Source organism: Desarmillaria tabescens (assembly GCF_030435595.1).
Source record: "Desarmillaria tabescens strain CCBAS 213 chromosome Unknown EV420scaffold_20, whole genome shotgun sequence".
In the NCBI taxonomy this organism is placed as follows: domain Eukaryota; kingdom Fungi; phylum Basidiomycota; class Agaricomycetes; order Agaricales; family Physalacriaceae; genus Desarmillaria; species Desarmillaria tabescens.
The window spans coordinates 591729-613518 of record NW_026848319.1 but is presented as its reverse complement, the minus strand read 5'-3'; the positions used below and the strand labels follow the sequence as shown (position 1 = coordinate 613518).

General features: G+C 48.4%; 10 protein-coding genes across 10 annotated transcripts; 6 read left to right on the top strand and 4 right to left on the bottom strand.

Moving 5' to 3' along the window:
• The first annotated feature begins 32 nt into the window (after nt 1–32).
• Nucleotides 33–1403, top strand: EV420DRAFT_480993 (putative methyltransferase-domain-containing protein). Its single transcript, XM_060482325.1, has 4 exons — nt 33–170; nt 230–525; nt 581–685; nt 740–1403. Exons 1-4 carry the CDS (start codon nt 90–92, stop codon nt 1245–1247), a joined length of 990 nt encoding a protein of 329 aa, XP_060330131.1. The 5' UTR covers nt 33–89; the 3' UTR covers nt 1248–1403.
• On the top strand, nt 1404–2575 carry EV420DRAFT_481020 (uncharacterized protein). The gene is made up of 3 exons (XM_060482326.1): nt 1404–1663; nt 1716–2364; nt 2420–2575. The coding sequence occupies exons 1-3, from the start codon at nt 1559–1561 to the stop codon at nt 2458–2460; spliced, it is 795 nt and encodes a 264-aa protein (XP_060330130.1). The 5' UTR covers nt 1404–1558; the 3' UTR covers nt 2461–2575.
• A 473-nt stretch (nt 2576–3048) lies between these two features.
• Nucleotides 3049–5132, top strand: EV420DRAFT_1687714 (putative methyltransferase-domain-containing protein; the record flags this gene model as incomplete). The annotated part of the gene is made up of 5 exons (XM_060479301.1): nt 3049–3522; nt 3574–3697; nt 3746–3835; nt 4343–4493; nt 4549–5132. 5 exons carry the CDS (start codon nt 3049–3051, stop codon nt 4808–4810), a joined length of 1101 nt encoding a protein of 366 aa, XP_060330129.1. The 3' UTR covers nt 4811–5132.
• An 825-nt stretch (nt 5133–5957) lies between these two features.
• Nucleotides 5958–7340, bottom strand: EV420DRAFT_480899 (uncharacterized protein). Its single transcript, XM_060482324.1, has 4 exons — nt 6895–7340; nt 6194–6842; nt 6125–6138; nt 5958–6065 (listed from the first exon to the last, which is right to left on the bottom strand). The coding sequence occupies exons 1-4, from the start codon at nt 6997–6999 to the stop codon at nt 6048–6050; spliced, it is 786 nt and encodes a 261-aa protein (XP_060330128.1). The 5' UTR covers nt 7000–7340; the 3' UTR covers nt 5958–6047.
• A 429-nt stretch (nt 7341–7769) lies between these two features.
• EV420DRAFT_1643681 (uncharacterized protein) lies at nt 7770–9439 on the bottom strand (the record flags this gene model as incomplete). The annotated part of the gene is made up of 5 exons (XM_060477546.1): nt 7770–7838; nt 7895–8101; nt 8155–8856; nt 8908–9038; nt 9094–9439. 5 exons carry the CDS (start codon nt 9437–9439, stop codon nt 7770–7772), a joined length of 1455 nt encoding a protein of 484 aa, XP_060330127.1.
• Nucleotides 9440–9531: 92 nt separating this feature from the next.
• Nucleotides 9532–12671, bottom strand: EV420DRAFT_1547626 (uncharacterized protein). The gene is made up of 15 exons (XM_060473351.1): nt 12367–12671; nt 11986–12318; nt 11829–11938; nt 11621–11775; nt 11362–11566; nt 11279–11310; nt 10990–11231; nt 10724–10940; nt 10473–10670; nt 10379–10423; nt 10234–10328; nt 9873–10175; nt 9797–9817; nt 9727–9741; nt 9532–9675 (listed from the first exon to the last, which is right to left on the bottom strand). Exons 1-15 carry the CDS (start codon nt 12595–12597, stop codon nt 9634–9636), a joined length of 2244 nt encoding a protein of 747 aa, XP_060330126.1. The 5' UTR covers nt 12598–12671; the 3' UTR covers nt 9532–9633.
• Nucleotides 12672–12855: 184 nt separating this feature from the next.
• EV420DRAFT_480628 (uncharacterized protein) lies at nt 12856–14009 on the top strand. Its single transcript, XM_060482323.1, has 6 exons — nt 12856–12991; nt 13041–13146; nt 13193–13405; nt 13463–13567; nt 13620–13752; nt 13814–14009. Exons 1-5 carry the CDS (start codon nt 12906–12908, stop codon nt 13710–13712), a joined length of 603 nt encoding a protein of 200 aa, XP_060330125.1. The 5' UTR covers nt 12856–12905; the 3' UTR covers nt 13713–13752; nt 13814–14009.
• Nucleotides 14010–15463: 1454 nt separating this feature from the next.
• Nucleotides 15464–18402, top strand: EV420DRAFT_1687674 (uncharacterized protein; the record flags this gene model as incomplete). The annotated part of the gene is made up of 12 exons (XM_060479300.1): nt 15464–15645; nt 15697–15937; nt 15989–16062; nt 16108–16353; nt 16406–16433; nt 16484–16814; nt 16875–17009; nt 17064–17284; nt 17338–17370; nt 17424–17514; nt 17571–17583; nt 17636–18402. The coding sequence occupies 12 exons, from the start codon at nt 15464–15466 to the stop codon at nt 18159–18161; spliced, it is 2121 nt and encodes a 706-aa protein (XP_060330124.1). The 3' UTR covers nt 18162–18402.
• A 214-nt stretch (nt 18403–18616) lies between these two features.
• On the bottom strand, nt 18617–20040 carry EV420DRAFT_1309540 (uncharacterized protein; the record flags this gene model as incomplete). The annotated part of the gene is made up of 5 exons (XM_060468550.1): nt 19794–20040; nt 19545–19742; nt 19415–19486; nt 19237–19338; nt 18617–19186 (listed from the first exon to the last, which is right to left on the bottom strand). The coding sequence occupies exons 1-5, from the start codon at nt 20001–20003 to the stop codon at nt 18617–18619; spliced, it is 1152 nt and encodes a 383-aa protein (XP_060330123.1). The 5' UTR covers nt 20004–20040.
• Nucleotides 20041–20197: 157 nt separating this feature from the next.
• EV420DRAFT_480514 (NAD-binding protein) lies at nt 20198–21481 on the top strand. Its single transcript, XM_060482322.1, has 2 exons — nt 20198–20553; nt 20602–21481. The coding sequence occupies exons 1-2, from the start codon at nt 20534–20536 to the stop codon at nt 21359–21361; spliced, it is 780 nt and encodes a 259-aa protein (XP_060330122.1). The 5' UTR covers nt 20198–20533; the 3' UTR covers nt 21362–21481.
• Nucleotides 21482–21790: the final 309 nt, after the last annotated feature.

Genomic DNA, 21790 nt, shown 5'->3' with positions numbered 1-21790 from the left:
GCCATTGACAACAACCGACAACAAAGTTTGGGCTAGTGCCGACCATTACGACGCCGGACGGCTTAACCTTACGAGAGCTTTTTGCTTCAATGAACGACGGCGGTAATCGTAATTGTGGTGCCGTTCGGTTACCAGAAGATTCACAGTTAGTTGTTGATGCAGACGAAGAGGTGCTATCTTACTACTGAATCTCTTTCAACCCGTATTAAATTTTTTACTCTTATCACAGGTGTTTTTGATATACTCGGATCTTCAGGGCGGCATTTCGCCATACTCGGGAGAATTTCGTGGACTTGGACAGCAAGATTCGCATCATGATGTCCTCACGGTTCAGCTAGACCTCTGCCCACCAATGGGCGCTCCTCCGGTACCTCTACCTCGAGCAAAGTCCTCAAGGCACTCCTCGAAACGTCCAACCAAGTTGTCGAGACCGGCCGGGAGAACAATTGAAATCAGCGTCGCCCAGGACGTTACCGCCTTGCGAAGTCGGAATGGGGACACGGGAAGCGTGGTGTGGAAAGCTAGGTTGTCACTATTGAAGCTTATACCGCAGTATGGCGAGACTAATCCTTTCGTACAGCATTGATTTTGCGCGTCTGGTACTTGAACAGCTCCACTTTGCTGCACCGACGGATTCTCTCTTTGACAAGACTACGTTGAGAGACATGGCAATACTAGAACTCGGGTTAGCCTTTCTTAAAACGTTATTTCTCGTTCTTTCGTTGAGCTGCTGCAACAGGGCGGGTACCGGTCTGTTGAGTATGGCACTGAGTCCTTGGGTTCGAAATTATACTGTTACCGATACTAGTGAAATCTTGCCGCTACTTGAAAAGAACGTATCACTCAACTGCGCTGGCTCTCCTGATACGACTAATATATCAATCGCCGAGCTTGACTGGCTTTCACTTCATGCGACTCCATCGAAGCAGCGATCGCGAGCATTTCAGTTTCCAGCTGTGGATCTTGTATTCGTAGTTGACTGCATATATCACCCGTCTCTAATGCCTGCTTTGGTGGACACAATTGATTATGTATCGACGCCTGGACGGACAACCGTGATGGTGGTTATTGAGCTACGAGACGAAGATGCAGTGCGCCTATTTCTGGAACTTTGGCTTGGAAGGGCTGGCTGGGAAATATATCGGATAGGACGAAGCAATGGCCTTCCACGGCCATACATGATTTGGGTTGGTCGCAAGGTTGATGGACACAACTCTCAAGAACAGGACTACGAGGACATGGCATAGTACGCGACGTGACGTGACATGAAGCGTCGCGGGTCATACGCTCGGGGGCGGGATCGTGGGCATTGGGAAATTGAACACGAATGTTATCCGAATTGGGTAAATCTCGCCAGAAGAACTGTCGATGCGTGTCATCGTCGCGCGAATGACGTCGACTGTGGCTGGGATCTGCGCTACCTGGGGTGGGCCCTCAGGGTATAAAAGGACGCGACGATTCGACAACCCATATCTCCCAACTCTTCCCTCTACTCCCATCATCTCTACTGCTTTTCAGCAACACCACGCTCGCTACCGTCCAACTCGATACCATCACTATGCTCTTCAACGTCGTCAACGCTGCTGCCGTCGCTGCGCTCGCCCTCACGATGTCCGTACACGCGGCGCCATCATCTCTCGTGAACAGAGGAAGCGGTGCAGCCGTACGTGACTAACTTGGTTCTGGTCTGTTCCACTCTGATGTCCATTGTTTAGGACATCGTCAACAACCTCAACCTCAACGCCTTCGGTGACTCCGGGGCTCTTAGCAGCGGTCCCGGTAAAGTTGTTGCTGATTTGTTAGGCGGCATTACTAGCGGTCCTGTCAGCAGTCTCGCCAACGACGTCAACGACAATGGCGCCAGCGCTGTTACCACCGTCCTCATCACTCATATCGCCACCCTCCTCAATGAACTCCACCTTTTCGTCAACCATGCCGACAACACTCCCACCAGACTTGGCGTCGATACCATCTTCCGCGCTCTCATCGCTGCTCTCGAGGCCATTCTGAACGGCACTCCCCACAACTTGGACGCCCTTTCCAAAGTTGACAGTCTTCTCGACCTTTTTGACCTCTTTGGCACCCTTGACGACAACGAAGCTTTCGTCCCGCTTGCCCTCCCAGTCATCCGGAACCTTATCGCCGCTTTATTCGAGTCCTTCGCTAGGGAACCTCGCGTCGCCAACGCTCCTGCCACCAACAACGCTCCTGCCACCAGCAACGCTCCTGCCACTAGCAATGACTCTCCCGCCAGCTCCGCCCCTCCCGCCAATAACGACAACTCCGCCAGCTCCTGCACTCCCGCCAGCACCGTAAACAACGGGAACAACGAGTCGCCCTCGTCTTTCGGAATCAGTGTCAACGGTATGTCTACATCTGCACGGTAAAGCATTCCTCTGACGAATATGGCCCCCCACAGATAATGCTCATGCTGTGAGTTGCATACCTTCGACCGTCTAATGTTGCTTTACTAACTCGCCCTGTTTTTCCAGTCTGGATCCGGAGCTTGAAGAGTTAATGAAGTTTAGGATGTGGCAGTTGATTAGTCCTTGGCGTGTTCGTTAGGGTTTATTCTGCGAGCTTTTTGATGTATATTAAGTAGTATGTGAGTTCGTCATACTGTAATGATTACGAATGCATATTATTTGTGATGATTATCGTGGTATCTTTTTGAGTTTTCAAAAAGTTCCTATCCTGTCAAACAGTTTGATTGTCCTCGACGAACAGTTTCATATTTGAGTATTACCGTCCAGCCTACCTGCTCTTTCTCATTCGCTCGCAGTCTCGGAATCTTGCTAGGTTTCTGTTCCGATACAGGCCGGCAGCCACTCCAAAGTGCTGTAGTCGGTATTGTCCAATGCGTACTTGGCATTTCATGGTAGACCATCCGAGGCTATCGCAACAGCGAGGGAAAGAAGAGCAAGAAGAAAAGGAAAATAAAAGGAAAATATGTAATTTTAATTGAGTCTTGACCCGATTAGGAAGCAAGATAGGCCCGCGCATGACCTCTCAAAAAAATTGCGGATCGAGATTCATTAACTGGTCGGCATGTTCTACTACATCTCATTCCTACGACCTCCTCCATCATATGTCAGCTTGTCCGGAAAGCTTTGCATTACACCACAGATCACCAATGACCTTCGTACCGAATTTAATCACAGCACGCAAGACATCTTCTACATCTGGTCGTCACCACTAGGAACCCAGACCAGACCAAATAAATTGACCACTTGGCGACAAGAGAATGCATACAAGGAGATTATTGTTCCCTTGCCACCTTTAGTCCGAGACGGCCAGGAATGGACGCTTATCTTGACCGCCTCTTCGACGGCTTCAGATGCCATTGTTAACCTTCAAGACAGCGACGTCCTGGGAAGACTACCCTTTGGGGTCTTATCTATGCCAGTGCAATTTGGACGGTCCACTGCAACAGAGAAAAAACAGGCAAGGATTGAAAGAATTTATGCTTTGCATCGCGGCACGATGAAGATAACAGAGCAGACTTCATTCGACTTGGATAAGGTGTTTCAAATATTTCTCATTGAAAACTCGTCTTATCTCGGTTAGATATAGAAAATATGGGACAGTGGTATCGGTCTCAGTTCTTGGTTGGTCACTAAATCAAGATTGGCACAACTGCCTGAAACGCTGCAGACGGCACTATTCTCTAAAGAGAATAGAACTATCATTGAACTGGGTTGGTGTGCATATCCTTGATCCTTGTCTGCGTTTCATGGTCTTTCAGGTGCGGGAACAGGCGTTTTGTCCTTGACTCTGGCAGCCTTGCGCGATGAACGGGACGACAGCAAGTCTTGTATCATGACTACCGATCTGGGTTCGTACACATCTAGACATATAACGTTTCGAATGATTACCGGGTTTCTACAAAATAATGAGAATCGATCGAACTTTTTTTCGGCTGCCCAGTATAGTAATTCCCCATCTTGGATTCCACCAAATGCATAAGCACTGCGAATTATACCTTCCTGACGTACAACTGGGCTATATTTCTCCGAATTATCCATCAAAGTCTCTGATATCACCACCCGGGCCTTTGGTTTGTGATCCTCATGAATCCACTAATCTGGTCTGTCAAATCCCAAATCAGCGGTATTTTCTTCACGACTGCAGGCTCCATTGCATGACTTGATGACACCAAAACATTGTATACTGCTTCGGGAATCAATTCTAAACCGTTTATTCTATCATTACCGTTGCTCTTGGTGTCGAGTCGCTGTTAAAAGAAAACCGGTACCTGTGAATTACTATATTGGGCAGGTGAAAAAAAGTTCGATCGATTCTCATTATTTTGTAGAAACCCGGTAAACTATCTTGACGTCAGAGTCAGCGATCCCTCTTTTGGAGCACAATATCGCATCTAACGGGCACTTGCTTCCCTCCGGCTCGGCCCGTCCGAAAGCCAGTGTGTTGAACTGGGATGAAGACCTGCCCGATTATATCAAATCGTTGGACGACGGCTTTGACGCTGTAATGTACGTATACCTCCGCCTGTATGATCGCCAAGTACCGACTCTTTCACCAATGCAGCATGGCCGACGTCACATATAATACATCTTCTTTTCCGGGTCTCCTTCGCACACTCGCAAGTCTTACGACGATGAGTGCAAAACGTCCCTTAGTCCTCTTAGGATACAAAGAACGCGATGAAGCAGAACGCACCATTTGGGTCATGGCAAAGGAGATTGATATTCACTTCAAAAAGGTTGACGAGATCGCAGGATCAGGTGGTAATCCGGTAGAAGTTTGGATAGGTGAAGTGGAATGCACAGCGAGAGAAACTCTTCGATGAGGACAAGCGATAATCTATACGAGTCAGAATTGTATTTCAAGATACCATCGAAGGAACTTTCTCTCGAACATAACATAATTAAATTAGAAGTCACCGCTAGCGGTACTCTTTGACGATCTGACTCGAGGCGAACTGTTCTCCGACCACTTCCTCCTTACCTGCCGCCCAGCGTCGATACACTGGCGAACGACAAACGCTACGCCGGCGAACGAAGATCGCCAATCTTCAACTTCGTCACCTAATCTCTACTACCTCAAAACATATACACTCAACTATCAGTGTTGTAAACGCCACGAGACGCCTCCCCGAATACTTCAACACCCTGAAGACCACCCTCCCCCATAGAAGGAAGTCCAAGACGTACGCTCCTAAACAGGACAATGATGCCCCCCCTTGAGCATGCGAGGGGGGGAACAGTTCGCAGCCACCTCCGCTTCAGAGGAAAGTGGTTGAATGAAACATTTCAATAAAATGAACTAACGGACCCCCTGAAAGCGTTGCTATCACAAAGTCCCCATGGACGCCTGCGAACCACAATCCTCAAAACCGCGCGGCCCCCCTTCAAGTTCCCAAATTCTCCCCTGGAACAGGCAAACTACTGATTAGATACATCCCTTCCCTCGTAGAACTAGAATACCCGTACTCAGCGTTGTAGATACCCATACAAGCGTCGCAAGAAAGACGAAAGCTCTTCTAGATACAGAAATACCGTACCACAACCAACCAGCCATGCCACGTAGTCATAGATTGTACACATGGGCCCTAACGGGCCCCAGTACTTTGAAGAAAATGCTTTCTTTCTTTCTTTTTGCGAAAGCTAGAAGCCGACGTGGGGGGAATTTTAGTTGTTACATGGAATAGCTGATCAACTGAAGAGATTGAGTGACAAAGGAACGACAATACCGACTACAGCACTTAGTGGCTGCCGGCCTGTATCGGAACAGAAACCTAGCAAGATTCCGAGACTGCGAGCGAATGAGAAAGAGCAGGTAGGCTGGACGGTAATACTCAAATATGAAACTGTTCGTCGAGGACAATCAAACTGTTTGACAGGATAGGAACTTTTTGAAAACTCAAAAAGATACCACGATAATCATCACAAATAATATGCATTCGTAATCATTACAGTATGACGAACTCACATACTACTTAATATACATCAAAAAGCTCGCAGAATAAACCCTAACGAACACGCCAAGGACTAATCAACTGCCACATCCTAAACTTCATTAACTCTTCAAGCTCCGGATCCAGACTGGAAAAACAGGGCGAGTTAGTAAAGCAACATTAGACGGTCGAAGGTATGCAACTCACAGCATGAGCATTATCTGTGGGGGGCCATATTCGTCAGAGGAATGCTTTACCGTGCAGATGTAGACATACCGTTGACACTGATTCCGAAAGACGAGGGCGACTCGTTGTTCCCGTTGTTTACGGTGCTGGCGGGAGTGCAGGAGCTGGCGGAGTTGTCGTTATTGGCGGGAGGGGCGGAGCTGGCGGGAGAGTCATTGCTAGTGGCAGGAGCGTTGCTGGTGGCAGGAGCGTTGTTGGTGGCAGGAGCGTTGGCGACGCGAGGTTCCCTAGCGAAGGACTCGAATAAAGCGGCGATAAGGTTCCGGATGACTGGGAGGGCAAGCGGGACGAAAGCTTCGTTGTCGTCAAGGGTGCCAAAGAGGTCAAAAAGGTCGAGAAGACTGTCAACTTTGGAAAGGGCGTCCAAGTTGTGGGGAGTGCCGTTCAGAATGGCCTCGAGAGCAGCGATGAGAGCGCGGAAGATGGTATCGACGCCAAGTCTGGTGGGAGTGTTGTCGGCATGGTTGACGAAAAGGTGGAGTTCATTGAGGAGGGTGGCGATATGAGTGATGAGGACGGTGGTAACAGCGCTGGCGCCATTGTCGTTGACGTCGTTGGCGAGACTGCTGACAGGACCGCTAGTAATGCCGCCTAACAAATCAGCAACAACTTTACCGGGACCGCTGCTAAGAGCCCCGGAGTCACCGAAGGCGTTGAGGTTGAGGTTGTTGACGATGTCCTAAACAATGGACATCAGAGTGGAACAGACCAGAACCAAGTTAGTCACGTACGGCTGCACCGCTTCCTCTGTTCACGAGAGATGATGGCGCCGCGTGTACGGACATCGTGAGGGCGAGCGCAGCGACGGCAGCAGCGTTGACGACGTTGAAGAGCATAGTGATGGTATCGAGTTGGACGGTAGCGAGCGTGGTGTTGCTGAAAAGCAGTAGAGATGATGGGAGTAGAGGGAAGAGTTGGGAGATATGGGTTGTCGAATCGTCGCGTCCTTTTATACCCTGAGGGCCCACCCCAGGTAGCGCAGATCCCAGCCACAGTCGACGTCATTCGCGCGACGATGACACGCATCGACAGTTCTTCTGGCGAGATTTACCCAATTCGGATAACATTCGTGTTCAATTTCCCAATGCCCACGATCCCGCCCCCGAGCGTATGACCCGCGACGCTTCATGTCACGTCACGTCGCGTACTATGCCATGTCCTCGTAGTCCTGTTCTTGAGAGTTGTGTCCATCAACCTTGCGACCAACCCAAATCATGTATGGCCGTGGAAGGCCATTGCTTCGTCCTATCCGATATATTTCCCAGCCAGCCGTTCTAAGCCAAAGTTCCAGGAACAAGCGTCGAGAGGGAGAATAGTAATATCCAGAAGAAAGTCGAACGGTTCTACCGATAGGTCGTCGTTGATGAGAACTTATCCTTACTTTGCTATCAACAAATTGGTTGGACAGCATCACTTCCCTACACCTTTTACGAAGTGCAAAAGCCAGACGCCGTTAAAAGACACTTAAAACGATGGATCCAGTTTAGAGAACAATTCCACGATAGGGCACCGCTGTATTTACTGCAGCACATAACAACCTAGGTTCATTCGTCCGACAAGCTGAAGTAAATGAAGCGTAGAATACCAAAAAAAACAAAGACATTCATTATCCATTGACCGCATCAACATCAGAATCATCAGAATCGTCGAGAGGTATAAACCGCCGACCTTCTCGCTGCAACCACACGATGATTAGACACAGGTATTGTTCAAGGCTTGGAAGGTACTCACAAAAGGAGATCTTCTTTGTCGTAAAGTAGGTGGAGGCGCAGGGAATATATTAGTATGTGCGGTCGTCCGAGCGGCCTGCTGTAGTGACGATGTAGGTCGATGATTCGGGTTTGTACTCGCAGGTAAACTAAGAGTGTTGTTCTGCACCGCAGATTGTGCACTGGGAGGAGGAGCGATTCTGAGAGACGAGAAGGTCGATGAACGCGGCTTGCAGTCATAGTAGCGTCAGGTGCACTGGATTTCGATACCGGAGTTGGCACCGAAATAGGAAGCTGAGGCAGACGAGAAGGTCGGGGTGCAGGAGCAAATACAGAAGGCCGCCGCCCTCGGAGGGAGGACGTACGGTCACGAGTATACGCAGAAGAAACCTGGTTTTTGAGAGGTGACCTCAAAACCCTTTGATCAGTGTATTGCGCGATCTCAGCCAGGGGACGACGAGGTGTCTTTGGATCCAAAGTCGCATTCACATAGGGAGTTCGCGTACCCATACCTATCAGCGAAGACAAAGCAGTCGACGAAGAGCCCATAGCTGAAGAAGATTGTTGTTGCGCAGGTACTAGTAACGTCGACTTCCGTTTCGAGAGTGAAGAGCTGTGCGTCGTCGAGGACCTATGTGTTGCAGCTACAAAGATTTGGTGTTCTTGATCCTCGGGAATGCAGGATGTGTTCTCGTCTATACGACGTCGCTTCCTTCCGGACAATGGTGATGGTTGTTCGCAAGGGACCTGTCTGACCGACGAGCTCGAACGAGTTACTGAGGTCTTCTCTGACGGCCATTCTGACGGCCGCGATTGTATTATCGTTTCCTTGATGGAGTTACGGGCTGTCTCGATGTGCAGGGGAACTGCCTGGAGAAGGGGAAGAAGAGGCATCAGAGCAGAGAGAATAGTGCCTTGTTGGTCCTGAATCGTCTGGAGGGCCTGGGATTGGCTCTGTATCGTCTGCGAGCTGCTTTGATAGAGCTTTACTAGCCATTTAGAACAATGAACATATGCAAAGCATCACCGACTTACCAGCTGCATAGCGTCTATGCGCTTATCTAGACCATCCAGCCTTAGCTGTACACCCTTACAAAACTCTTCCATTCTTTCAGCCTGTGCAGGACGCCCAGCCGTTTTCTGAATCTCGGTCTGGCATCGGTTGACTGGAGAAAAGCGTCGGCAAAAAGCAAATATATGCTGGTGTATAGAGACACTCACCCAGATTATACATCTCATTCGTTAGCTCTTCGTGCTCTCGTTGAAAGAGCGTCTTCGTGAGCCCCAGCTCCTGCTTCGCCTCGTCCACACCCTTCGTAAGCTTTTCTACTCGTTCAGAAAACTTTTCAAAATGCGCTTGGGTATCATGAAGGAGAATTCGCAGTGATGTGCCTGTTCTGTCGGTTGGCGCAATGGGTGGAAGAGGGATGTCTGAACTTGGCGCAGCAGCCAACGTGTCTTTTCTCAGCAAATGAGCCCACAAGACAGATGATGCTGGTGTGCGGCGTGAAGATCCATGAGTTTGTGTGGAATCGGAGGCAACGCGCGAGATAGATGAAGAGTCCATATCGACGCCGTGCAAGTCGCGTTAAGAAGCCGGATTGGTAACTACGGCTTTCAAGTGGCGCTGCAAAAGGGTACTTCTCCACGATCTCTATTCTCCAGACTAAGGAATAAATTTGAGATACAGATTAGTTACATGCGATAGATATACAGTGTGTTAATCCAATTCCAACATCAAATAAATATATCCAGGATCTACTATAGAGGTGGAAGAGGTCGACGACATTGCGGACAGATGTTCTATGCCAGCATATTTGTCAATGATACTGAAAGCCTGTATATAATACTGACCTTGATAGCAAGCCACTAAGAGGCAGGAACGTCAGTGTCCGATGGAAAGAAATAGAGATGGATGACTGACCTTCTCAAGACATTCAGTGTGCTGTGAGATTGGGACAATGATCAGTATCCTGCAAGGGGAAAGAAATAAGCCTCACGAAAAGATGATGGCATGGCGCAAGACTGTAGTTTTTCCTCGCAACAGCGTTTCCAACGCCAGCTTGGACAGCGTTTAGAATCCCGCTTGGATCAATGCCTTTCGCTATTTTCCGTTTGCTTGCTGTGCTCCGGGTATCCCAGTCATCATGCTTCTCATCAGTCGACCTTCTCTTCCGTGACAAAGGCGACTCTATTAGGATAGCATCCAGACAGATTACACAATCTCCGAGCGATTGTTCCGGCGCCTCAGGATCGGGAAGCGGTAGTACTGGGTGATAATCGTAGGTCTTCACAATGGCATACTGTAACATACTGATGAGTACACCTCGGCTCCTTCGTTCCTTCAAGATCGTGGCGTACCTTTGCGGGAAGGAAGAAAGCTGGGCCGAGTTCGTCTTGAAGGACGACTATGAGGGCCTGGAGGCATACAAAAGCAGCGAGGTAGTATGACCAAGCTGTTGGCTGTCAGACCGACCATTGAAGGGAAGTTATGTCGGAGACTCACAGCGAGGATCAACGTCCAGAACATTTTTTGGACAAGCAAGGAAATCTAACGGGCAATGAGTCGAGGTCATCGCATATACCCAGACATTACTCACACATTGCAAGGTAAAGCCTACAGACTGTCGTAGTTATTACGTATTCTTTCGAAAATCCACTTGAGCGACCCCGGCGGATGGAGCGAATAATCTGAGGCAGCCAGATAGACGAGTACGTGAGAGCAACGAACATAAGGGATAGCGTGGGCGATAGGATAACTCGAACGATGAACGTTAGAAAAATGAACATTGTGATCCCTGCGAAAACCCCGTCGATATACACTACCAGGTGATGATGAAGAAAAACTTACAAAGTCTGGCACCTGGGTCGGACCTCAGATGTTGGATGGCAAATGCCCAAAAGGATAGATTAGGGGCTGCTGTCGTCGTCGCCGCCGGGTTCGCAGGAGTCGCCGCGGGTGGTGGAATATTATTAGTACGCTCTGGCATAGTAGCGGTAGTTGGGGCAGGCGCAGATTCAACGGTGTCTTCGGGCATCTGAATTTGGTGTATAAGAACAGAAAATTGCTAGAAGAGAATGTTATAAGTAAGAAATAAAATAGACGGAATAACTCACCGCCTCGTAAACAAACATGGTACAAGCCAAAAAAGCCGGTGCTGTAAGAGAGAGAGATGGCCGGCCTTCTGCTATAATAGCAAAAGTGATATGACCAGCGAAAGAAACTGAATCGATAGTGGATTGTGTGAAGAACGTCCACCGGGACACTCGCGATATCCCGGAAGGGGTACGACTCCGCTCCATTTGCCGCGCTAGGACAAAAAGAAGTATAAAATAGATCACTGTTGCGCTTCCTGCATCTACACGAAGAGATGAGAAAAAGAAATGAGAGTATGAGAGCACATACATGTCGTAACCTTGCGAAAGAACGTGCGAGACCTTAAAAGACACCGTTACTATATCGTCTGGTAGTTATGCTGAGATACAAACCTCAGTCCCTCGGTTTCCCGGATTTCAAACATGATACCGCATTCCTTGCTGATAAAGATGCCTGACACAGAAAGTTTTGGGGGAGATACGGTGGGGAGACCCTTTGGGTGCTGCATTTCTTCCTCCAGTTGTTGCATGTCATGTTCTGAGATACTAACTGGGTCTATCTGCGCATATAGAGCGAATGGACACGTCGAAGTTTCATCTGTTCGCGCATTTCAGACATACGATAAGGAAACGAGGTATGACAAGTCACTACCTTGAGGCGTCGGTTCATGCTCGATGACGCCTGCGTCAATCATATTCTTAAGTTTTTTCAGTTTTGATGCAAGCTCAGGTTCCACAAAGTGTGCCGTCTGGTTTTTCCGATCTTCTGGCACAAGGGAAGGCAAAAGCCTGATGTCTATATTTCTCCTAGACGGACAATAGTCAAATTGGATTGGAGGGAAATCTACCTGTGTACGCACCCCGATGGTTCCGCAAACCCGTATATTGAGCCATTGGGCATGAAGTGCACTCCTTCGAAATCAAACTTCAAGTCCTCCTTCGAATTTTCGTCTGTCAATTCTATCCGGCCCTGTGCGTGTATTAGTGAGATATAGTCACTGACGGAAAAAGGCATGCATTAATCAAAACGAGGTCCTCAGATATTGCCGACGTTTGTGAATGCTTCTTCTCCGAAACGCTGAGGGCAATTCTCCGGGAGGCGGTCCAGTTCCACGTCCCAGCTCTTTCAAGGACCTCTGTTTCGTTTACCTCGGCCATGAAAGACTCTGCGGCATTCCTCCAAGGGTAGGAAACTGTGGACAAGAAAGAGGGCGTGATGTTGAAAAACGCCGAGCTTCCCCGAATAAATCCAGTGACATTGGAGTAGTATGAGGAGTATAGAGGGTCCAGAGGCAGATGCACCGGGATGAATTCATGCAATAGAGAAGTGACAGACGGCTCTCGATCTGGCTACTGGAGATGAGTAAATCATACGTCATGGAAAGACACAGAACGCACCACAGAGAAATTGGTCTCCGTCCCATTCATCCAGGCAGTAAAGTTGGAAAGCTGATACGTCAGTGATTGTAGCGCGTTCTGGTACTGGTGTCTTGCGAGAAATTCGTCGCCATTGTGGCTGGTGAACAAGAAGAGCATTACCATGAGAACAATGGCGGATGAGAACGAGCGCCGTCGCGGTTGTTGCGGAGGGACGCCTGCCTCCTCATCGCGAAGCGGGTCCGAGTCCATCGACGTTGGCTACAGACAGAGTTCAATGTGCTTAGTCATCAGGACTCTCGCCATCCAACTGGCACACAATCAAGGAAGGCCTTTTTAATACAGAAATATTGTAGTATTGTTATAATGTTACTATATTCATGATTCGACATTCTTCGCGCCCAATTGCTAGGTTGGATGGACGCCAATTCGGTTTCGACTCAGCCGATCGTAACTGTCGTCAGGGGTCGTCAGTGTTACATTGTCACAAAAGTGACACCACGCCAGGCCCCACCACGCGCACCAGTGCACGCGACGCCTACAACTTCAACTAAACACTGATGAACTCCCAGGGCGGTAGCATACGCTGGTCATATTTTCACTCTGCGCTTCAACTCGCCGTTCGGCGCTCAGCGAGAAAGTGGACGTGCGTCTCTCACCTTTGGTTGGTGCTCTCACTCTCATCGACGGATTAGATACGAAGATTTTGCAGAATGTTTCCCGACGTATACCAAGGAAGATAAGGACGGCTCCACCGCAATTTTCAATCAAATATCGGACTACATTGAGTCTCAGTCGTTCGTAAGTAGTGCACCAATTCTGTGATATGCCCTGACGACATGAGTAGCGAGATCTAGACAAACTATTTCGAAGTTTCAATGTCCAGAAGAATATCGACATTCTACATCGAGTCATTAACGAGGCTAAGGAGCGAAAGGCTGCAGGAATACAGCGCAACGATGAATGGAAAGAAGACCTCGAACCTCGAGCAGCTATCGCTGCCAGAACAATTCCTAAATTACAGGAGGAGAACACTCGACTGCGAGAAATTCTCTCTCAGGTGAATAACTACCATTTTTTCAGGACATCGTTGCTTTTCTAATACTTTTGGAACTAGATTGAACAAGAAAATAATGCCTTGAGTGCTCGGTTACAGGACACAGCAAAACGAACCGATGAAAATGATGAGCAAACACTGAGGTTGCTTAAGAAACTGGATGATGTGAGTCAAGACACGACTTCGAAACAGTTATAATTCTCACGGCCTTCGAAAGGTTTTGGAAGAATGGAAAATATTGCCATCGGAGGAACTAGAAACGTGGACGAGACAAACTATGGAGTCCACCAAGCCCTTTATGCGTTCATAGCGAGGCGTTCATGCTCTGGAGTGTATTCCATCTCCTACCTGTTCGTATCGTGGACTCACTGATTCTCAATGATACCTTGACTCAATCAGTTTTCTCGGCAGATAATACATCAGGACGACCGAACCACCGCTGCCACTTCCGTCTCCTCTGAGTCCTCCTCATATGCCATGTTTAGGCCTGGATAAGTTCAGGAACAGTCCTTCAGTATATCTCGTCGTACAGACTCAGCCGATGGGAGGAGGAAAAGGATCCTCCCTCAAGTACCGTGCTGGGCGACGAGTTTGCTCACTGTTTTGCACCCTTTGTCTGTCACTCCCCTCTTCTAACCGTGTATCCGTGCCCTGGAATCGAGGACGATATATTTTGGTGTTTATTCAATTGGGCGATCTACCACCACCGCTTTTGGCTTTGTCTGGGACACACTTTTTACTCGATGGCTTATTTTGGCTTATTTCGTTCTGCCAAGCGGTGTTTCGTGTATACCGACGACCAACTGTTAAAATCTACACTGTTTAAGCTTGAACTGTGCATAGATGTTAAACAAAGCGCTTGAACAACTGGGAGTATCGTCAAAATACTTTGCGATGCTCCAGAGGCTTCACTCCCTCATCGTTACGACAAAGAAGTCTAGGAACATGACGACTGATGCTAGTAGCATCGGTGGGATAGGCACTCGTAACGATGGCGTCGTCAAGGGCGGAGGTGACCGGTATCTTCACGGTAGGAAACGTGTCGTACAAGGGTGTAATCACTTTTGAAGATGCGGCTGGTCGGAAGATGCAGCCTACTGCAGCCTCCTCTCACGAATAACGTTATTATACTGGAGGATGGCAACAGCTTCAGCCACCAGCTGTTGTTCATGATCACCGGGACTCATCTCCTTGCACGAAAAGGAGGATCTCGCTTCTGCCAATTGCATGGATGCGAACATAAGCATAGGCTTTGTATTTGGTACCGCAAATGATGAAGAGCAGCGCGCCCGACCAGGACAATTCGATGACCTGTATCGCATTCCAGGTTCTTCAAAAACTCCTTTGCGAAAAGACTGATAGCAGCTGAGTCTCGGCCAATCTTAGGTTATGAGCCAGATCGAGGTAATGAATCAGTTGATATGTCCCGTCGTCTGGGGCCTCACGGCGAACCCTCGATTTCACAACAGGCGCTTATGCTGTCGGAAAGCAGTGGCGGCTCATCAGCACTGCAGAAGTCGGACAAAAAGCTTCTCCCTGCGGATATTATAGGTGAAACGATCATTTGCCATTCTGAATAACATCCAAAGAGGACGCGTGGGACGTGCTAGGACGTGACGCTCATACCATTTGCGAGCAGCTTTTGCGAGTTATTAGGTGACCGTGACACCAAACGTTCTCTCGGAAGTTTGGCCCAGGACTTAATCAGGTGAGAGCACACTAAGCAGTGCCATAGTTTGCCTAGACCCACACTAGGGCTAGATCAATACGAGACTACGACCACTGATAAGTCTAAGCGCCAGATCAGCGCTCAAGCTTCCGTTCCAGATGCGCGGGGTCGAAAGGTATGTTTTCCGCAGCCTTGAAAACATTTTAATCGACGCGTTACTAAAGCATCATCCGAGTCTGTCGAAAAGCTCTGCACCAAGTTACAAGGTACTCCTTCATGCAGCGCCTATCTAAGCGCCAAAATCAAATACAAAACCCTGCCCTTGACTCGACAGACTTGCCGACTCCTTCACACAATAAGAACTCAACGAACCGACTCTCTTCCCAGGACCAATGCCACTCTTCAATCTCTTTAAAGGGAAACCGGCTGTTGAGAAAACCACGACATCATTCCTTCAAGAACGAGACCATGCTGGCCTACTAGTAACCGCTGAACTAGAAAAGGCACTAGCCGATTGCGAGACACAAGTCGGACGTATTGCAAAGGAATGCAAGGCGAAGAATCGAAAGTTTAGGTTTGTTATCGATTATTCCTCGCAGCCTAGTTCAGCTCTGAAATTTCACAGAGATCATGAATTTGATCTACAGAATGACAGATCTCGGTGTCTTCACGGACTTGCAAGCAATGAAATTTACAACCCCTCTGATGTACTCCGCGTAACGCAGATCTTCGACAAGCCTCAGTTTTTCGTCGATGGTGCATCTTCGAATGATATAGTTCAGGGCGCTATTGGTGATTGCTGGTTTGTGTCCGCACTGGCAACAATGTGCACATCCCCAGGATTAGTGGAAAAGTTCTGTGTTGCTGTACGTATGCCTTTTGACAGTCAACGATATGCATCTCACATGAGTATCCAGCGCGACGAAGAGGTTGGGGTATACGGATTCATTTTCTTCCGCGACAATAAATGGGTCGAGGTGATTGTCGACGAGTGAGTTGCTTCCTCTTCATTCTGCAGTAATCTCAATTTATGTAGCCTGCTCTATACCTCCGTCCCCAAATATGAAGAGCTAAGTAGCGCGGAAAAGCAACTATATCACCACGACAAGGCGCTCTACAACAAATCCTCGCGCAAGGGGAGTGCTACCCTCTACTTTGCTAGGTCCGGCACTGATGGAGAAACGTGGGTGCCGTTGATCGAAAAGGCGTACGCGAAACTCCATGGGAGTTATGGCGCCTTGAGCGGCGGGTGGTCCTGCGAGGCCGTTGAAGACCTCACGGGGTACGTTCTATGACTTATTTACTTTAACCAACATGAGCTAATTTAGGCGCAGCGGTGTAACGTGCTTCATTCCCTCAAATGTGCCGCTGACGCTTTTCTTTTATACGACAGTAGCTAACGCTATCTACAGGACATCCTTGATCCAGATCTATTTTGGACAGAAGAGCTGCTCAAGGCCAATCATGATCGCCTTTTTGGAGTCTCGTTCCAAGATCTTGACTCCAGTCGTAGCGGGAAGGATTCTATCAAAGTCAGCGGTTTGATTAGCCGACATGCATATTCGGTCCTCAGAGCAGTTGAATGCAAAGGCAAACGTTTCGTTGTCATCAGAAATCCTTGGGGTGATTCTGAATGGACTGGCCCATGGTCAGATGGATCAAAACAGTGGACACCGGAATGGCTTGAGATACTTCCCCAACTTGGACATTCCTTTGGAGACGATGGTCAATTTGTCATGGAGTGTGCGTTTTTGCCTTGTTTTACTTTCTCGGGTTTCCCTCATCTTTGCGACCTTGATGTAGACACGGACTTCTTGGAATGTTGGCAGCAGATTGACAAAACTATTTTGTTTGATGCGCACTGGGTCATGTCCTCTCAGTGGTTTCATGTAACAGTGCAGCCGCTTCCGTCAGCCTGGACGTACGGGGATGTATCATGTACGTTCTATTTTGCTGCTTTGTTATAACATGCTGCGCTGAATCGCTGCTAAGTTACTATCACGTTGCCTGCTGCTACCAAGGCGGTTATTGTCCTGTCCGAGTTAGACAGTCGTTACTTCGCGCCTATATCAGGGCGCTGGCACTGGACCTTTGATTTCGTGTTGTTTAAAAAGGGAGATAAGGATCCTATTGCGCAATCTTCGACATCTAGGCTCTTTACGCGGAGCGTAAACGTTGAGCTGAATTTAGAGGCGGGTTCGTATGTTGTACATGTACGTACTAATTGTTCTGGGCGGGACATCATTCTGATTTGATTTGAATTCAGGTTCGTCTAGATCGCTTCGTATATCGCCCATCTGTAAGACAAACTTATCTTTCTGCGATGTTTTCTTATCAGAGAATGACTGCTAGACATACATCAAAGAAGGCGTCGAGATTTGGAATTCCCGCTTGCTTTCGAGGGTACTCACTGAGCGCGCTAAGAGTCAATCCATTGCTATGAGTGAGTCACGAAAATAGCACTTGTCACGTCTCTGACTGATCGTTCTCTTCTTGTAGACTTCAATGCAAAGTAATCTTTTCACCTTCTGCGTTATTCGACGGCTCATGAACACTGATAATAGTTTACAAGCGCAGAATCTGCCCATTCCTTTGGATATTTTGGCTGGACAGGACTTGTCCGAACTAGAGCAGAAAGCATTAGCGACCAAGAAGGCGGAGGAGGAGAAAGCAGCTGCGGAGAAGAAGGCCATCGAAGAGAGAAAAGTCGAGGAAGAGGCTGGAAAGAAGACGGAAATTTCGCCAAAGGAAAGCACTGATAAGGAAGACACGAAGGATACCGCTTGCCTCGACAAGGAGAAGACAGCTGATGAAGATAAAGGCGAGCGGAAAGAGGAGAAGAAAGCAGACGAGGACAGTGTCCTCAAAGCCAACCCCACAGATAATGACAAAAAGGTCGACAAGGACAAGACTGATGACGATAGCGATGAAGACAAGGCAAAGACAAAGATTGCCAAGGACATCAAGCGTGCGTCTGGAGATGATTCGATATTCCTCGGTCTTCGAGTCTACACGTCCAAGGATGCTCCCGCCGAAATTTGCGGCCAGCTAAGGCATGAGATGGAGTTGTCTGCGGCTCTAGCTCTATAAATTTGTCCAGTGTCTTATACTACTATATAAATACCAGACTATGTTATCACTCTTCATCATCAGTCTCGAGATCCTCCAAAACCATCGACGAGTTTACCAAGGATGGGAAGCCCGAGAGTAATCTCGATTCCCTCCGCATACATTGAGGTTTTCGGGTTGGCACTGAAAAACTGTCGTCTACATGCAATGTCATATCCTGAGGGGTCAGCCTAGATTAAGGCAGCAGGCAGAAAAGGCAGTGACTTACAACGGGTTCCAAATGGGTGGCGGCTAGCGACTTCCGAATTTTTCGTTGAGTATTGGTTGCAACTACTGATCGCGAGGGAGCGGGAAGAAGCCTGTGTCTGGTGCGGTTTATGCGCTCTTCCAAGGATTCAAGCTCGTCGGGTGTAGACAGTGAGAACAAAGACAGATCGGTCGTTCTCTGGACTTTCGGATTAGTGAAATTGAAGAGGCTAAGGAAGGAAAAGGATACACGCTTCAAAGTCCACATGTAGTCTCCAATCAGGAGGCCGCCTCAGATTGAGGGAGGGGGCTCCATGATACCTTGGTTTCCTTGTTCGAGAAACACAACGATCATGACCATGGTTGATGATTGTCAATGCACTTTGCAAGTTCCGGTGCATTCGTACTTCGGCGTCGTGGTAATCTGACAAAGTCGCGCTGACATGAGGTGTTAACATCCTTGCTTTGACAATAGTGGTAGACTCTGGTGTTTCGGTGCCTAGTACGGGCCTCTTGAGTTTTCGTAGATTGGATAAATGATGAGCCGCGACTACAGGTAGGACCTGTGGGGGTCCGTTCGATGTTCGTGGACGAAGAGTGGTGGTACTGATAGTATCCAAAGCGGCTAACGATAGTGTGGGAGACATCTTCAGTCCTGATAATTCAAGAAAGAACTCCAGTGCTTGATCTGTCCAATTATGTGTGAGATCTCGTCTCTTGGAGTCGAGGAGGGCGGTGAGTCTTGATGTAGAAAGGGAACCGTATTTTGACGGAGCGATCGGCTGCTTCACTAGATTGGCCTTATGTATAGGGTCAGCAACTTGGAGAAACGAATGAGTGGAGAGTCTACCCGTAACATGCTAAGATCCCGACCACGCTGTAGAATGAGAGTCGCGATGCGAACCCAGCCGTTCTTGGCATGTTTCATGGATCCAAGACGAGAAGCAGTATTCTATAGATAGTTGTGATATATTGCTCTAAACGAACGTGTAGAAAGGTTAATGAGCCCAGTTCAAGCAAGAGCGTACCGATATGGGACCAGTAGTCGATACCGCGGCGAACAACGCGTGAGTTGAAAGGCAGACAACCATTCGTATAAATCTAAAAATATTTATTTCAGTCAGAACGAAAGACGCGTAATAATGCGTTGTATACCAACTTTTCACCCTCGCACTGTTCTAGTAGTGACTTCCTAACAACGACGTCTCTCCACCACCAAGCCATATTCGCGGTTGGAGCTTCCGCGTCTGCAGACGAGGCCGTAGCTTGGTGTCTCAAGTTCTCCAGGTACTTGGCTAGTGAATTGCGAAACTTCGTGGTATCTGCTGGCTTGAGACAAGGATATGAAGGCAAGATCTACCAAAGTACGGTCAGGCACTAATATAACGCGGTATAATGTTCAGATACCTTCTGGACGCGCGCTTTCGATCTTTCGATCTTCCCGACCAAAAAGTAAAAGATGTCCTGTGTGGATCTTGTACGATCTCGCAGACCGCGTGTTCGGGAATTGAAGACATTGATATCGTACTCTGGGTCATTGACGTGCGGATACTCGAGAATGTGCAGATGAATTAACAACAGCAACGGGAGAGGGAGTGGCAAAACAGAGCTGTCCATTACCCAGTCGCGGCAATCGTGATCACAGTACGTGAACAAGAGGTGATAGCTAAATTAGGAACAAAAACCTCTACCATTTTAGGGGCGACGCTCTTGCCCCTGAGGGAATACAATTCCAATCTGAATCTCGAGCTGCCTTTCCTTTTACCCGGCGCTAGTCATTGGAGTCAAATGACTAAGTTGTATCATTACTTCGTAAGTTTCGTCCATTAGTCAGGCAACTACACTTTCTCAGCTATAGTACTTGACTAGTCATATTTTACAACGGAAACTAGGTGGATTCTCGTAGAGGTTTGAAGGGGAAGTTATTTGAATTTCAACGCAACCGAATGGACACGTACCACATCGGCACTGCTCCTGTTGAGGAGCAATTATCGGATAATAAAACATCCATCCATCCTATCTTACAAACAGGGTTTTTCATTAACGATTGCTGACAGAGATGATCCACCCATGTACCCACACGCTATTCATTGAGCCCGGTATAAAACTATGACCAAATTCAAGTTCTCAACGCATCTTTCCATCAAATGAAGGTACTCGTTCTAGGGTAAGTTTTTCCTCATTACTATGTTTTCATGCCTGACGGAGAGTCCAGCGCCTCTGGATTCATCGGCTTCCCTGCCGCCCAAGCACTCGCGCGCGCAGGCCACATCGTTTACGGCCAAACCCGCTCTGCTCAAAAAGCCAAACAGCTCGCTGCTGAAGAGATCATACCCGTCATCGCTGGACCAGTCTCACCCAAATGGCTCAACCTCGTCCCCACGATTGACGTGGTCATTGATGCTATCGGCGGGAGCGCTGATATCTCCTCCCTCTCAAACGAGATTTTGCAGGCTGTCATAAACACCATCAAGTCCTCACGCGATCCCAGCGCGCCAAAGCTCACGTACGTGTATACGTCCGGGACTTGGGTTCATGGAGACAATCGCACAGATATTGTCACCGACACCAGCCCACTGACTAATCCTGTGGAGATCGTCAAATGGCGTCCAGCTCAAGAACAGCGGGTCATTACAGAGTCAACCCTGAACGGCATCGTTATTCGCCCCTCAATGCTCTACGGGCGTTCCGGGTCAATTCTAGCGTCTGTGTTTGGAGAAGCGGAGAAGGCAAAGAAGGAGGGGAGGAAGATGACCTTCGCGGGAAAACCTGGAGGGAGGTTCGCGCTGATTCATGCCGACGATTTAGCGGATTTGTATGTGAGGGTGGCAGAGAAAGCCGCAATCTGCGGAGGAAGAGCATTTGATGCTGCGAACGATTTCACTGAGTCGGTTGATGAGGTTTTAGCAGCCATTGCGAAGGTTGCAGGGGTAAAGGAGGGTTTCGCGTACAGGGAACCAGCCAACCGTAAGTGATATCACTTTATCTTCGTCCTTTCGACTGAAACTTTCTTTCAGCTTTCGAAAGTGCTGTAGCGACGACGGCTCTGCTGAAGCCTTACCTTGCTCGGGCACTTCTTGGGTGGCAGCCACGAAAAATGGGACTCGTTGAGGGCATTAATATATATTATGATGCTTACTTGGTTTCCCTGTGAGGTTTCGATTCCGGCGACTAGTCCTTGCATGATTAAATAACACTGAATGTACAGTAAAAACTAACCTTTCCCGAATTTATCATCAATGCGCAAGAGACCCAGTTTGCACGACCTCGTATGCCATTCAATAAACTTTACAAAAGCCACGGTTCCAGAACCAAGAGTAGCACGCGAGCGCCGAGCCAAAAACTTCCCATAGCTAGCTAGAGGTGAAGACCTAGAGTCGGACTTCCAATCCATCGTTATGTAA